The following is a 13,324-nucleotide window of genomic DNA, read 5'->3' as shown; positions in this document are numbered from 1 at the left end:
CGATGTGGTTTCAACGTGGCCCGACATCACACCTGTTAGAAGTCTGATCTTTTATTTCTCCTCATTCCTGCAAGAAACATTAAGAGACCTGCTACTTTCTTTCAAAATGCCGAACCAAATCGATGTTGAGGTCACAGAGCCGGAAGATGAAGAAGATACAGCAGGCTTTTATATAAAAGAATAAAACAAGGAGTTTTAGACAGATGATATAACCATTTAATAATAAGACATCTTGTATTACATGTAGAGTATATACAGCACATCTAAACTACATTGACAAACATTAGTGGTTTGTCCCAACCAACACCTTGTTTCACGTCCTTAAGAAATCCGGGTCACCTGCCATCCTCCCAGCGACCAATGTGCTCTGCAGCTGTGAAACGCACACCAACAAAGACATTTTTTACAGAATTGTACATGTTGAGAAAATGCACAGCAAGAAAGGAAAAGGGGAGTTCAGTTTGTCCCATAAATCCTTCAATGCTACATGGCTGTGAGGAAACATGATATAAAAGACTACTCCTTTCAAATGGATATGGAAACACACACTCCCACCCACATGCACAGACGTTACTCTGGAGAAACATAGCTTAGTGTTTGCCTCAGGCTGTGTGATATCCACTTATCATTTTATCACCAATTAGCACAACACAATAATGAAGGCTGGAAATGAGTCCGATGGGGTGGTGGGCTCTGTGTGCTTATAATCAGCTGAATTTATGTATCTAACTTTTTGCTGCTTCAGTGAAATGTTATTTTTTTACTCATGACAAAACATATTCACATGTTTAGCTGCAGTTTGAAGATGCAATGTGTAATGCCTGGCCACCTATATCACAAATAATCACCAATAGTGACAGCATTTTACCTATACTTCTCCTGGGTCCATACAAAATGTACAGTCATCATATATAGAAACTAAAACAGACTATGATATGCTAGTCCTGTTGTAAACTGAAACAAACTACTAAGAGTTGTTTTAGAATGCCATCTTGGCAATGTTGACCGCATTCAGAGCTGATCCCTCATTCAGCTGTGAGTGATCAATACAAGATTACACCGACCACTTGCAAAGACAACTCAAGTGGACAAAACTAAACATCTGCCACCGTCTCATTCCTTAGGATCAATGTAAGTGCCATGTGTGTGGCTAAACACTGCAGGCCTTTGTTGAGTTGACACATATTGATCGCTCAAAGGCTCTGGATGGTTAGCACTGAGTGCCATTGATTTGGACTGAGTGCCATGTTTAAATGTGTAGACAGGATCACACACATCTTCCATGTCGTGGTTATGTCATTAATGCACACACTGGATTAACATGTTAGACGTCACTCCGCTGTGATTATCAGTGACGGATCGTTTTTATGGACATAGTAAAGCACAGAAGGTGCTACTATCCAAACAAATACAAATTGCTGTACAGCTCCAAGTTATATTGTTTCCATTAAAAGCTTTTTAAAATAAATGCTTAATGTGAAAGACTTGCTTGTAGAATTGAAATGAGAACCCATCTGAATTAGCCTAGACTTAAAGGGGACCTATCATGCAAAATGCACTTTTTGATATATATACAGTTGCAAGAAAAAGTATGTGAACCTTTTGGAATTACCTGGATTTCTGCATAAGTTGGTCATAAAATGTGTTCTGATCTTCATCTAAGTCACAACAATAGACAAACACAGTCTGCTTAAACTAATACCACACAAACAATTATATGTTTTCATGTTTTTATTGAACACACCATGTAAACATTCACAGTGCAGGGTGAAGGCTAAAGACTTCTTCAAGAGCTAATTGGAGTCAGGAGTCAGCCAACCTGGAGTCCACCAATGAGACGAGATTGGAGGTGTCGGTTAAAGCTGTCCTGCCCTATAAAAAATACACACCAGTTTTGAATTTGCTATTCTTAAGAAGCATTGCCAGATGTGAACCATGCCTCGCACAAAAGAGCTCTCAGAAGACCTACGATTAAGAATAGTTGACTTGCATAAAGCTGGAAAGGGTTACAAAAGTATCTCTGAAAGCCTTGATGTTCATCAGTCCACGGTAAGACAAGTTGTCTGTAAATGGAGAAAGTTCAGCACTGTTGCTACTCTCCCTAGGAGTGGCCGTCCTGTAAAGATGACTGCAAGAGCACAGCGCAGAATGCTCAATGAGGTGAAGAAGAATCCTAGAGTGTCAGCTAGAGACTTAAAGAAATCTCTGGCACATGCTAATGCTAACATCTCTGTTGACGAATCTACGATACGCAAAACACTGAACAAGAATGGAGTTCATGGGAGGAGGACACCACGGAGGAAGCCACTGCTGTCCAGAAAAAACATTGCTGCACGTTTGAAGTTTGCAAAAGAGCACCTGGATGTTCCACAGCACTACTGGCAAAATATTCTGCGGACAGATGAAACCAAAGTTGAGTTGTTTGGAAGGAACACACAACGCTATGTGTGGAGAATCCAAAGGGTTCACATACTTTTTCTTGCAACTGTATGTGTCCCCGGTGTATCAGGGAACTCACGCAGCGTCAGAAAATAATACCCTCTCTCTTTTCCTCCGTACCCAAATCTCTAAAAACGGGGCTACAACGGAGCTGATCCAGATTTGCGTCCGATATGACGTCAGGCCATGCGTTTCAACATGTTGAATCGGCCACAGGCAGTCGGCCAAAGAAATCACTCTGATCTTCCACAGGCAACACTCCAATGGCTGATAGCTCCAGTACCGCACGAAACATGTTTTCGATGGACGAGAGTGAGACGAGTTCTCTGGTGACTGCTTGGTGTGTCAGGGCCTTTACACTCAGAGCTAACCTGTACTGGAGAGCATGTGTGTGAAGAAGCAGGAAATAAAAAGGAACTCACCTTGTGGTATAACCGGCAAGAGACAAAGCCTTTGAGCTCCATACTGTTTCAGAAATAATCCATGATAATCCATGATATGGCGTTTCATCACCGCAGTATCTGCCGGTAGAATCTCCCACATAAACTCAGTCCCCTCCTTTTTTTAATCAATTTTATTTTTTTTAAGCTTTATACCCAAAATCAGCACTTTTGAAACAGGAAGTGAAATAGAGGGATATGAAGCATGGCTAGAGTGGGTGATCTGTTTGGCATTTTGAGCAAAACACTTCATAGACATGTTTTTTATATATTTTTAAAATGTTATATATCTGAGACCTATGCTATTGCCTAAAAATAGCATGATAGGTCCACTTTAAACATTGCTTTCCTACATTTATTAAACACAATCTAATAAATAAAAACATACACTTTTATTATCATAAATATTTATATATTTTAATAAATGTCACACAAGCAACTTGGTTGAAAATCTTCCAAATTACAATTGAAGTGTTACATGATTTAATGCAGCAACAAATTATTCAAAACCTGAAATAAAATTCTAGTATATAATTTATAAAGTATTTAAACATTCAATTAAATTGAAAAATAGGTCCCATTTTCATCAAACCTGATACATTTGTTTGACTCAGTATCAGCCTGATATACGGTTATTCCTATTGAACTTAAATTCCTCAGTTGTATCGTCATGTTGGTATAGAAATAAGGTATGATCCCTCGAAAAAGTATATAACGGCTGTTTTTCTGGTGGTAAAAATGACTGGACATTCGGAACCCTTTCCCAGAGTGGCCGCTCACCACCATCACTACCAATCATTCAGGTGTGTAACGGAGGTGATCTCTGGGGCCATAGATCTCGGCCTCCGTTACGGATTCTGTAGCTTCATTGGTGGCAAAGTGTATGTAGTTTGTGCATCTGTCTGTGTTTTAGTTTGTCTGTCTCTGTTTCCTGGTTCTATTTCGTCCCTACTGACCGCCAGAGGCGGTGCTTTAGCACTGGATATGTCCATCGCGCGCATGCGCAGCTCGAGTACCAATAACAACAAAGTCACCTGTGACACCGTGACACGTGACACCGGCTATATCCGCCGGTATTGTCAGAGGATCTGTTCCTTTTCATCTTCTCGCTGCGCGAGGGTACCGTGGCTACGTTTTCGTAGCCTACAGCGTTCAGGTTTGAGCGTTTGATCGGAGGGATTTCTCTGCAAACAGCTGGCCGCGTGAAGCTTCGCGACTGACAGTCGGGGCTACGGGTCGTTAGACGCGTCCTCCAGGAGCTGCGCCGGCTGTGCAGAGCCGCGACAGACAGGTTTGTGTCAGCTTGTTGCTAGTGATGGCTGTGTTTCCACACCCGCTCCCAGCCAAGTTGTCCTGATTACCGTCTGATTGTTTGTGGCTTAGACTTTCTGGTGACGACAGTGTTCCCGCTTCCTCTCCCATAAAGTTGCCCTTATGCTCTTCTGAAAGTTCTGCTTGTGGCGTTGTGCCCGAGCTATCATTAGCATTTGAGTCCCAGCTTTGGCTGCGTCCCTCATTCGATTTAGTATGGAAAGCCAAGAGTGTCATACTTTAAACCCGTTTTTCGTTTAGATGCAGAAAGTAAGGTAAGTACTTTCTATTTCCTAGAAGCTATTATCTGGTCTTAACATTTGTGTTCTGACTTGGTCGCTTGATTGTTAGCAGCAGCCGCTTGGCTAACACCTTGCTGTTGAGCTTAACTATTAACTCAGGGCAGTGCTCCCGCTCCCTGTAGCATAGGGTTTGATTGCAGTAGCGCTAGTTCGTTGTATTACTGCTCCTAGTACTAGACTCCTAGCACTAGGATGATCTGCAGAAAACATCTTCACGGCGGGTGCTGTGTGCTCGGCATGTGCGGTTACTACTGTAACCAGACACGGTTCTATGCGGGCTGTTCTCTTTCTTAGAAGCTAATTATCTGGTCTTAACATTGTGTTCTGACTTGGTTGCTTGATTGTTAGCAGCAGCCGCTTGGCTAACACCTTGCATGTACGGTTAAGCTTCATTATTTAACTCAGCCGGTGAGGGCAGTGCTCTCGCTGCTGCTCCCGGTAAATGCATGGTATGGTTGCAGTAGCGCTATATCGTGGTATTTACTGCTCCTAGTACTAGACTCCTAGCACTAGGACGATATGCAGAGAACAATCTTCACTGTGTGTGCCGTGTGCTCTGCATGTATGGCCATTAAGGAGGATTTCATCCTCCCAATATTATATTGTCTAGTGGGCAGCCGTTGGCTGACACTTTTAGGCACCGGCCACAGTTACTATTGTAACTAAGGTTCTAAGCCGTAAGTACTGGCCATAATTACTACTGTAACTACGGTTCCAAGCTGTGTAAGTACTGGCCATAGTTAATACTGTAACTACGGGGTTAAGCCGTAAGTACTGGCCATAGTTACTACTGTAACTACGGTTCCAAGCTGTGTAAGTACTGGCCATAGTTAATACTGTAACTACGGGGTTAAGCCGTAAGTACTGGCCATAGTTACTACTGTAACTACGGTTCCAAGCCGTGCACGTACTGGCCATAGGCAATACCGTAACTACGGCTCTATGCCGTGTAAGTACTGGCCATAGTTACTACTGTAACTACGGTTCTAAACCATGCAAGTACTGGCCAGAGTTACTACTGTAACTACGGCTCTATGCCGTGTAAGTACTGGCCATAGTTATTACTGTAACTACGGTTCTAAACCATGCAAGTACTGGCCAGAGTTACTACTGTAACTACTGCTCTATGCTGTGTAAGTATCCAAGCCGTGCAAGTACTGGCCAGAGTTACGGCTGTAACTACGGTTCTAAGCCGTGTAAGTACTGGCCATAGTTACTACTGTAACTACGGTTAGATGCCGTGTGAGCCCTGGCCATGGTTACTGCTGTAACTACGGCTCTGTGCTATTCTATTCTTTAGAAGCTAGTTATCTGGTCTTAAACATGTGTGTTATTTGACTTGATCTCGCTTGATCGTTAGCAGCAGCCGCTCGGCTAACGTCTTGCGTATACTGTTAGCTTCTTTATTTTACCCAGCTAGGTGAAGGCAGTGCTCTCGCTCCCGCTCCCTCTACCGGTAATGCGGATGTAGCTACATCCCTTTTTCTGTTCGGCGAGTAGTAGCACCGCTCTACTCTTCCCGTTCAGCAGGTAGCCGGTGAAGGCTGTGTTCCCGCACCCGCTCCCGGTTACACTGCATCTGGCATTCGTCTCTAACTCAACCAGTGAAGGCAGTTCTCGCCCCCGCTCCTGGTAGACGCCAAACCGCCTTGTTTTTTCTGTTAAGCAGGTAGCTGGTGAAGGCTGTGTTCCCGCACCCGGTTACGCTGCATCTGGCATTCGTCTCTAACTCGACCAGTGAAGGCAGTGTTCTCGCCCCCGCTCCTGGTAGACGCGGAACTGCCTTGTTTCTCCGTTAAGCAGGTAGCCGGTGAAGGCTGTGTTCCCGCACCCGCTCCCGGTTACACTGCATCTGGCATTCGTCTCTAACTCAACCAGTGAAGGCAGTTCTCGCCCCCGCTCCTGGTAGACGCGGAACTGCCTTGTTTCTCCGTTAAGCAGGTAGCCGGTGAAGGCTGTGTTCCCGCACCCGCTCCCGGTTACACTGCATCTGGCATTCGTCTCTAACTCAACCAGTGAAGGCAGTTCTCGCCCCCGCTCCTGGTAGACGCCAAACTGCCTTGTTTTTCTGTTAAGCAGGTAGCTGGTGAAGGCTGTGTTCCCGCACCCGCTCCCGGTTACACTGCATCTGGCATTCGTCTCTAACTCAACCAGTGAAGGCAGTTCTCGCCCCCGCTCCTGGTAGACGCCAAACTGCCTTGTTTTTCTGTTCAGCAGGTAGCTGGTGAAGGCTGTGTTCCCGCACCCGCTCCCGGTTACACTGCATCTGGCATTCGTCTCTAACTCAACCAGTGAAGGCAGTTCTTGCCCCCGTTCCTGGTAGACGCCAAACTGCCTTGTTTTTTCTGTTAAGCAGGTAGCTGGTGAAGGCTGTGTTCCCGCACCCGCTCCCGGTTACGCTGCATCTGGCATTCGTCTCTAACTCAACCAGTGAAGGCAGTGTTCTCGCCCCCGCTCCTGGTAGACGCTAAACTGCCTGGTTCCGTTAAACAGGTAGCTGGTGAAGGCTGTGTTCCCGGTTACGCTGCATCTGGCACTCGCCTCTAGCTCAGCCAGTGAAGGCAGTGTTTTCGCCCCCGCTCTTGGTAAACTGCCTTATTTACTAATCCAGCTAGGTGAAGGCAGTGATCTCGCTCCCGCTCCCTCTGCCGTAACGTGGGTGTAATTACATCCCTCTTTCTGTTCGGCGAGTAGCAGCAACGCTCTACTCTTTCCATTAAGCAGGTAGCTGGTGAAGGCGTGTTCCCGCACCCGCTCCTGGCTACGCTGCATCTGGCTACCTACAGAATGGTTCATTCATGTAGCGCCTGTAGGGTTTCTCTTGAGCCAGAGGACGGCCACGACCGCTGCCCCTCCTGCCTCGGCCGCTTCTGGCGGTCAGTGGGGACGAAATTCGAGCATCTGAGGGAGGTTCTCACGGTAAACACCTGCATGAGCTGTAGCTGCATGCCTCGGGTGCTCAGAGTGGCTCGAATCACTGAGGTGGAACGTCTGGCAGCAGCCAACAGACACCTCTCCTTGTCACGTACTCCTCCAGATCAATTCGGCCGTTCCCGGCGACTTGAGGGAGCGATGGCTTTGTGTGCTCCCCCCCAATAGAAGGACTAGAGATAGGCTGTCCTCTAAAGTGGATCGGCTAGCTGCCGATAGGGGCATGATGAAGTCGCCTCTTGGCCCTTCAGCCTGGGCCCGGTGTAGGGGCTGCTAGCGCCCCTCCTTCGGTTGGCACCCCTCCTTCGGCTGACGCACCTCCTCCGGTTGACGGAGAGTCCTCCGTCGCGTACCAGTCGAGCCAGGGGAGCTGTTTAGATCAGCTGCCCTGGAGGCACTGGAGTGTGCCGCCCAAGCTAGGCAGACCAGGCAGCAGCACTCGGGTCCTCGCAGACCTGTGCCCACTACCAGCAGGCCCAGGGGCCGCTCTAGCAGCCGCACTCAGCCGCTGGATTACAGGGGTGGTCTGCAGAGGTCTTAGCGGCCCACTCAACCGCCTCCCAATGACTTTCGTGCCCCATGTCACCCGCCTTCCAGGCGGCCTCGTGCCCCAGAGCCTTACCGGAACCCCCCCCAAGAGGCTCCAGGGTCCGGGGGGCTGGGCTCTGAAATCCCGGGGGTGGTCGGCGGCTGCTTTCCCAGCAGCAGCTCAGTTTCTGGGCAGTCTGTACTTCCTTCCCTTGGGTGGTTTTCACCTTAACCCAGGGGTACGGACCGCAGCTCCGGCCCCTATCCTTCGGCTGGGTCTAATTGACAGTCGTCAGCGATCCGGCAGGGGCCCTACCTCTGGGCCAAGAGTTGTCCGTCCTTTTGTCCAAGGACGCAATCAACCCAGTAAGACCCTCTGCTTAGCCAGGGGGTTCTACTCGGCATACTTTCTCGTGAGCAAGAAAGTCGGCGGATTTCGCCCGATCTTGGACCTCAGAGGAATCAACAGATTCCTGAAGGTGCTGCCATTCTATATGCTGACTACTGCATACGCACAGGTGGAGTGGTTCCCAACCGAGGGATGCCTACTTCCACGTGGGCCGGGCAAGAGGGTGCCTTATATTCAGTTCCTCCGGCCCTTGGGCAGACTGGCAGCTGCCTCGGCCGCTGGGCCCTTAGGCCCGCTGTCGGTGTGCCCCATGCAGAGGTGGCTGAACAGCCTTCACTTGGACGCCAAGTGGCACAGGCACAGTGAAGTCAGGGTGTCGCAGCATTGCTCCACTCTCCGTCACGCTGGAGGGGCAAGGCCTATCTCTGGTAGGCGTGCCCATGGGCGCCATCCCATCCCGCCAGGAGACCATCACCATAGGTGCATGTCTCTCAGGGTGGGGTGCAGTGCGGCAGGGCAGGACCGTTCAGGGTCAGTGGTCTGCCCAGCAGAGTGCGCGCCGGGTCAACGTGCTAGAGCTTCGGGCCGTGCAGCTTGCACTCACGCACTTTCTACCCCAACTGGGGGGCAAGAATGTGCGTGTTCCTTGGGGACAGCATGTACATTGTTGCTTAGACAACAGTCCCTTCTAGAGAGTGGACATTCTCACTCCACTCTGAATTTATGTGGCTGCGATTCTGCCCAACATGTTCGGGTCGACGGCGCCACGGCGGGGTGCCACAGGTCGGTGTCCCTCTTTATGAGAGGGGCTTTACGGCAGCGTCCCCCTTGCACCCCGAGGGCTCCGGCTTGGGACCTGCCCTTGCTGCCGGATGCCCTATCACCTCCTCCCTTCGAGCCCCTGGCCCAGGTGGGGCTTAGGTGGCTGCCCACAAAGGCAGCATTTCTGCTTGCCATAGCCTCAGGGAAGCGAGTCGGGGAGTTGCATGTCCTCTCCATAAACAATACATGCCCGAGGTGAGACTCTCATGCGTTGCCCTTTGGGCAAATGTGGCATTCCCGCCCGGGGTCCTTCCACAAACTCACTTCAATCAGCCTGCCCAGCTGGCACGCTTTGACATTCAGGAGTACGGCACATCGAAGTTGCTGTGCCCGGGGGGTGCCCAAAGGGCGTATATCAAGGCTACTGCCTGTATACGGCAGGAGGAGCAACTCTTGAGTTTGCCCTGGCGGCACTAAAGGAGGTTAGGCCCTCTAACCAGTGGCTTCCCCACTGGGTTGTCGATACCATCTCACAGGCTTACGGGGCCAGTGGCCGCCCCCTGCCACCAGGCTGAGATGCCACTCTACAAGGGGCATCTCAACATATTGGGCTGCCCTGAGAGGGGTGCCCCTGGAGACCATCTGCGCCGCGGCGTCGTGGGCGTCTTCTGGCACATTCTCCAGTTGTCATCAGGTCAATGTCGCCACTCCCCATTCTTTGGGCGTGGTCCTTTTGCCGAGCTCCGCTGCTTCCAGTGGTGAGCAAGGGCTTGGATTCTTCATGACATTGTTGGTATAGGTCATCCAGTGCTAAAGCACCGCCTCTGGCGGTCAGTAGGGATGAAATAGAACGATAGTTACGGCTGTAACTACGGTTCTATGAGTCCCGGATGACCGCCAGAGTTCCCTGTCACTCAGAATTCTTGTGTGCTCGCGAGAAGATTCGGGGAACAGATCCTCTGACAATACCGGCGGATATAGCCGGTGTCACGTGGGTCACAGGTGACTTTGTTGTTATTGGTACTCGAGCTGCGCATGCGCGCGATGGACATATCCAGTGCTAAAGCACCGCCTCTGGCGGTCATCCGGGACTCATAGAACCGTAGTTACAGCCGTAACTATCGTTTTATGTTGAAAAGTGTTCCCCTATCCCCATGTCTGTTGCTGATTGTGTGCACCTGCTGCACTGTGTTGTCTCCTCCCCCCTCCCCTGTTGGTTTGATTAGTGTGGGTGTGTATTTAGGCTCTGTTGCCCTGTCTGTTTGGAGGCTGGTGACTGTGCGCACAGGAGCAGCAGATTGAGGCTGTGTCATATCATATGTGTATGAGTTAATAAATGCCCACACCGGGTTGTATTTTTGGACGTTCTGCCTCTGCCTTCTTGCTTGGTCGGGCCGCTCAATTGTCAGCTGCACAATTGGTGTCAGAAGTGGGACTGACCAAGTGAGGAGGTGAAAATGCAGAGAGGAAAGGAGAGCGACCAAAGAGAGGAGCCAGATGACTGTGTGGCTATGCCTGGAGCTGACCAGGGGGCCACGGCTGGTCAACCAGGGGACAGGATTGACCAACTGAAGGAGATGATGAAGTCATTCATGCGATATCAGAAGCAGGAGGAGTGCCGTTTGAGAAACATGGAGGAGCAGGTATCCATGATAAAAGAGGAACGGAGACTCCGGAGGCAAGACGGCAGATTGGCTGAGGAGCTCGACCGCATCAACGTCTGGTATGGGGACCAGACCCAAAGAGAAAGGAAAGTGATGCAGCGGATCAAAGAGTACCGCATGGAGCTCCAGGAGCAGGACCGGCAAAAGCAACAGAAGGAGGAGGCGGAGCGCATCATGGAGCGTCAGCTGCTGGAGAGACAGCGACAGGCAGATCTCACAGCCCAGAAGGCCAGAAAGGAGGAAGAAACATCTAAGCGGGAGGAGCTGGTAAAAATCCTGGAGGAGAATAACCGCCAGCTGAAGAGCGAACTGGAGCGAGCGGCCGCTAAGAAGCTGGAGAAGGTGAACAGCAGCCTGCAGCGTCACCTGCAGCGCAGCACGAAGGAGGAGCGTGAGAGGGAGCTCATCCAGATGAAGCAGCAGATAGCCACGCTGATGCAGCGGTCCGGGCAGATCCCGCTCAGCTAGAGAGGCCGCGGTCCCGGCTCTCTAAGAAGAAACTGGCAGAGGAGAAGGAAACTAAAGACGAGGAAGAGGCGTTTCTAGCCCAGGAGGAGCGGGTGAAAATGGCTGAAAAGATCCGTCAGGAGAGAGATCACGTCAGGCAGCAGAACCAGCAGGAGCGCCGGGAGAGGAAGAATCAGATCCCGAAGAGGAAGAAAGGGAAGCTTCCTTCTGACTTCACGCCCCCCCCTGAGGAAACCATGCTGCACAAGGGGAAGCAGAAACCTTGCAGGGAAGCCAAGGTTTTTAAGACACTGCGCTTCCAGGGGAGAGGGGTGAGGAAATGTAACGGAGGTGATCTCTGGGGCCATAGATCTCGGCCTCCGTTACGGATTCTGTAGCTTCATTGGTGGCAAAGTGTATGTAGTTTGTGCATCTGTCTGTGTTTTAGTTTGTCTGTCTCTGTTTCCTGGTTTTATGTTGAAAAGTGTTCCCCTATCCCCATGTCTGTTGCTGATTGTGTGCACCTGCTGCTCTGTGTTGTCTCCTCCCCCCTCATCTGTGTCCTGTTGGTTTGATTAGTGTGGGTGTGTATTTAGGCTCTGTTGCCCTATCTGTGTGGAGGCTGGTAGTGTGGTGGCTGGTGACTGTGCGCACAGGAGCAGCAGATTGAGGCTGTGTCGTATGAGTTAATAAATGCCCACACCGGGTTGTATTTTTGGACGTTCTGCCTCTGCCTCTGCCTCCTTGCGTGGTCGAGCCGCTCAATTGTCAGCTTCACAAGGTGAACAACATAACGGTCTGGGCAAAAATATCACCCCCATTGAATCCTGTTCTAATTGGACCAGCACTCCAGTTTTGGAGAGGCATCTGTTCCACTATGAAGTCCAGAGCCTGGTGGTTCTGCACATCAGTTGGAGCTTTACAGGCATGCTACGTTTAGGGGGAAATATGAGACATGAAGCCCATCTTCCCTAAAGTTAACTGAGCACATGCTGCTGCAGTGGGACAAATTCACCCAACCATGCATTCAATTTGTACACTCTGGAGCATTGCTATTAAAGCTCCATAATTTGGTTTTGTGCCCAAAGAATGTCAAAAAAGGTCAACATAACTTTGTGTGGTCATTTGTAGAAAAAATAACTTGAACTTTACACACAACATTTTTTATCTTCAGAAGGACTCTTACCGTGCAGGCAGATGTATCGGTTCTGCGTTTTACATCGCTGGTCGTTCCAGTTAAAGGCACTTGACGCCTGCAGCTCTACACAGTTTCCAAAGCTGGACAGAGAGACAAATATATATGTTCTGAGGTTTTTTCACTGGCTTTTCTGAACTACTGAATACTAAAATGTTATTGTAAAGTTTAGGGGGGGATCTTTTTTTCCAGATCACTTTTGTCTGATTGAATCTCTGATGAAGCAGAGGAACCACCACAATAAGTTGTATTTTATACTACAGTTACTCACAAAACCAACAAACAGATTCCGTCTAAGATATATAAATCACACTTTAATATTGTAATATAAACATGACATGTTTTGTAGTTAATTATAAACACTAAGAATTACTTATAGACAGATAGATAAATAAAACGGAGTAAGGCAGGCAGAAAGAGAGAGACATCTAGTGGTCAGAGTGAAGGTTGTCAGTCAGCCAACATCTGTCTTTTCCTCATCAGTCCATAAATAAAAATGTAATTATTTGAAAAAATCTCAGTAGATAATGTAATTTGAATGTGAAAACACAACACATTCGAGACAAAAATACAGTATGTATCTCTCGCAGTAATATTTCGGTAATACATAATGTAGAACCAAAGGCATACTCATCTGTAGATAAAAAAAGGCTGAAGATCCGGTCAAAAAAGTAATGTTCTACCTTTAAGATGATTTGTTTGTTCGTTTGTTGAGATCCATTGCACCTATACTTTGCAGTAGTGACTGTTAGTAAATGTGTCTCTTACCCTTGGTTGTCCGGTTGCCCAAAGGCGAAGCTGCTGAATCTGGGGATCTCGCCTGTGTCCCAGCGAAATGAGTCTTTCAGAGGCTTATATGTCAAACCTGTGGAGTAAAAACATTGTTTTTTTGTCCGTGCATCATTTCCACAACCTCCACCTGGTAGTACATCTGGTCTAAACCACAGCTGAGTCTG

The 13,324-nt window shown here is 48.8% G+C and overlaps 1 protein-coding gene across 2 annotated transcripts in view; it reads right to left on the bottom strand.

The window, feature by feature from the left end:
- Window positions 1-202: 202 nt before the first annotated feature.
- Window positions 203-13,324, bottom strand: part of LOC117466563 (C-type lectin domain family 18 member A-like) — a 29,655-nt gene continuing 16,533 nt past the window's right edge. Inside the window, exons 10-13 of one of the 2 annotated variants that reach the window (XR_011645132.1) lie at window positions 13,137-13,233; window positions 12,360-12,451; window positions 1,745-1,872; window positions 203-373 (exon numbers count right to left, since the gene is read on the bottom strand). Coding sequence is in view for 1 of the 2 variants with exons in the window: in XM_034109883.1 (XP_033965774.1) it covers window positions 336-373; window positions 12,360-12,451; window positions 13,137-13,233 (227 nt within the window). In the remaining variant the exon portion in view is untranslated. The remainder of the gene's footprint in view (window positions 374-1,744; window positions 1,873-12,359; window positions 12,452-13,136; window positions 13,234-13,324) is intronic. The other variant, XM_034109883.1, reaches the window with a different exon arrangement.

Source organism: Pseudochaenichthys georgianus, chromosome 3, assembly GCF_902827115.2.
Source record: "Pseudochaenichthys georgianus chromosome 3, fPseGeo1.2, whole genome shotgun sequence".
NCBI classification, from domain to species: domain Eukaryota; kingdom Metazoa; phylum Chordata; class Actinopteri; order Perciformes; family Channichthyidae; genus Pseudochaenichthys; species Pseudochaenichthys georgianus.
The sequence above is the reverse complement of the archived record's forward strand: the minus strand, read 5'-3'. Positions and strand labels throughout refer to the sequence as shown.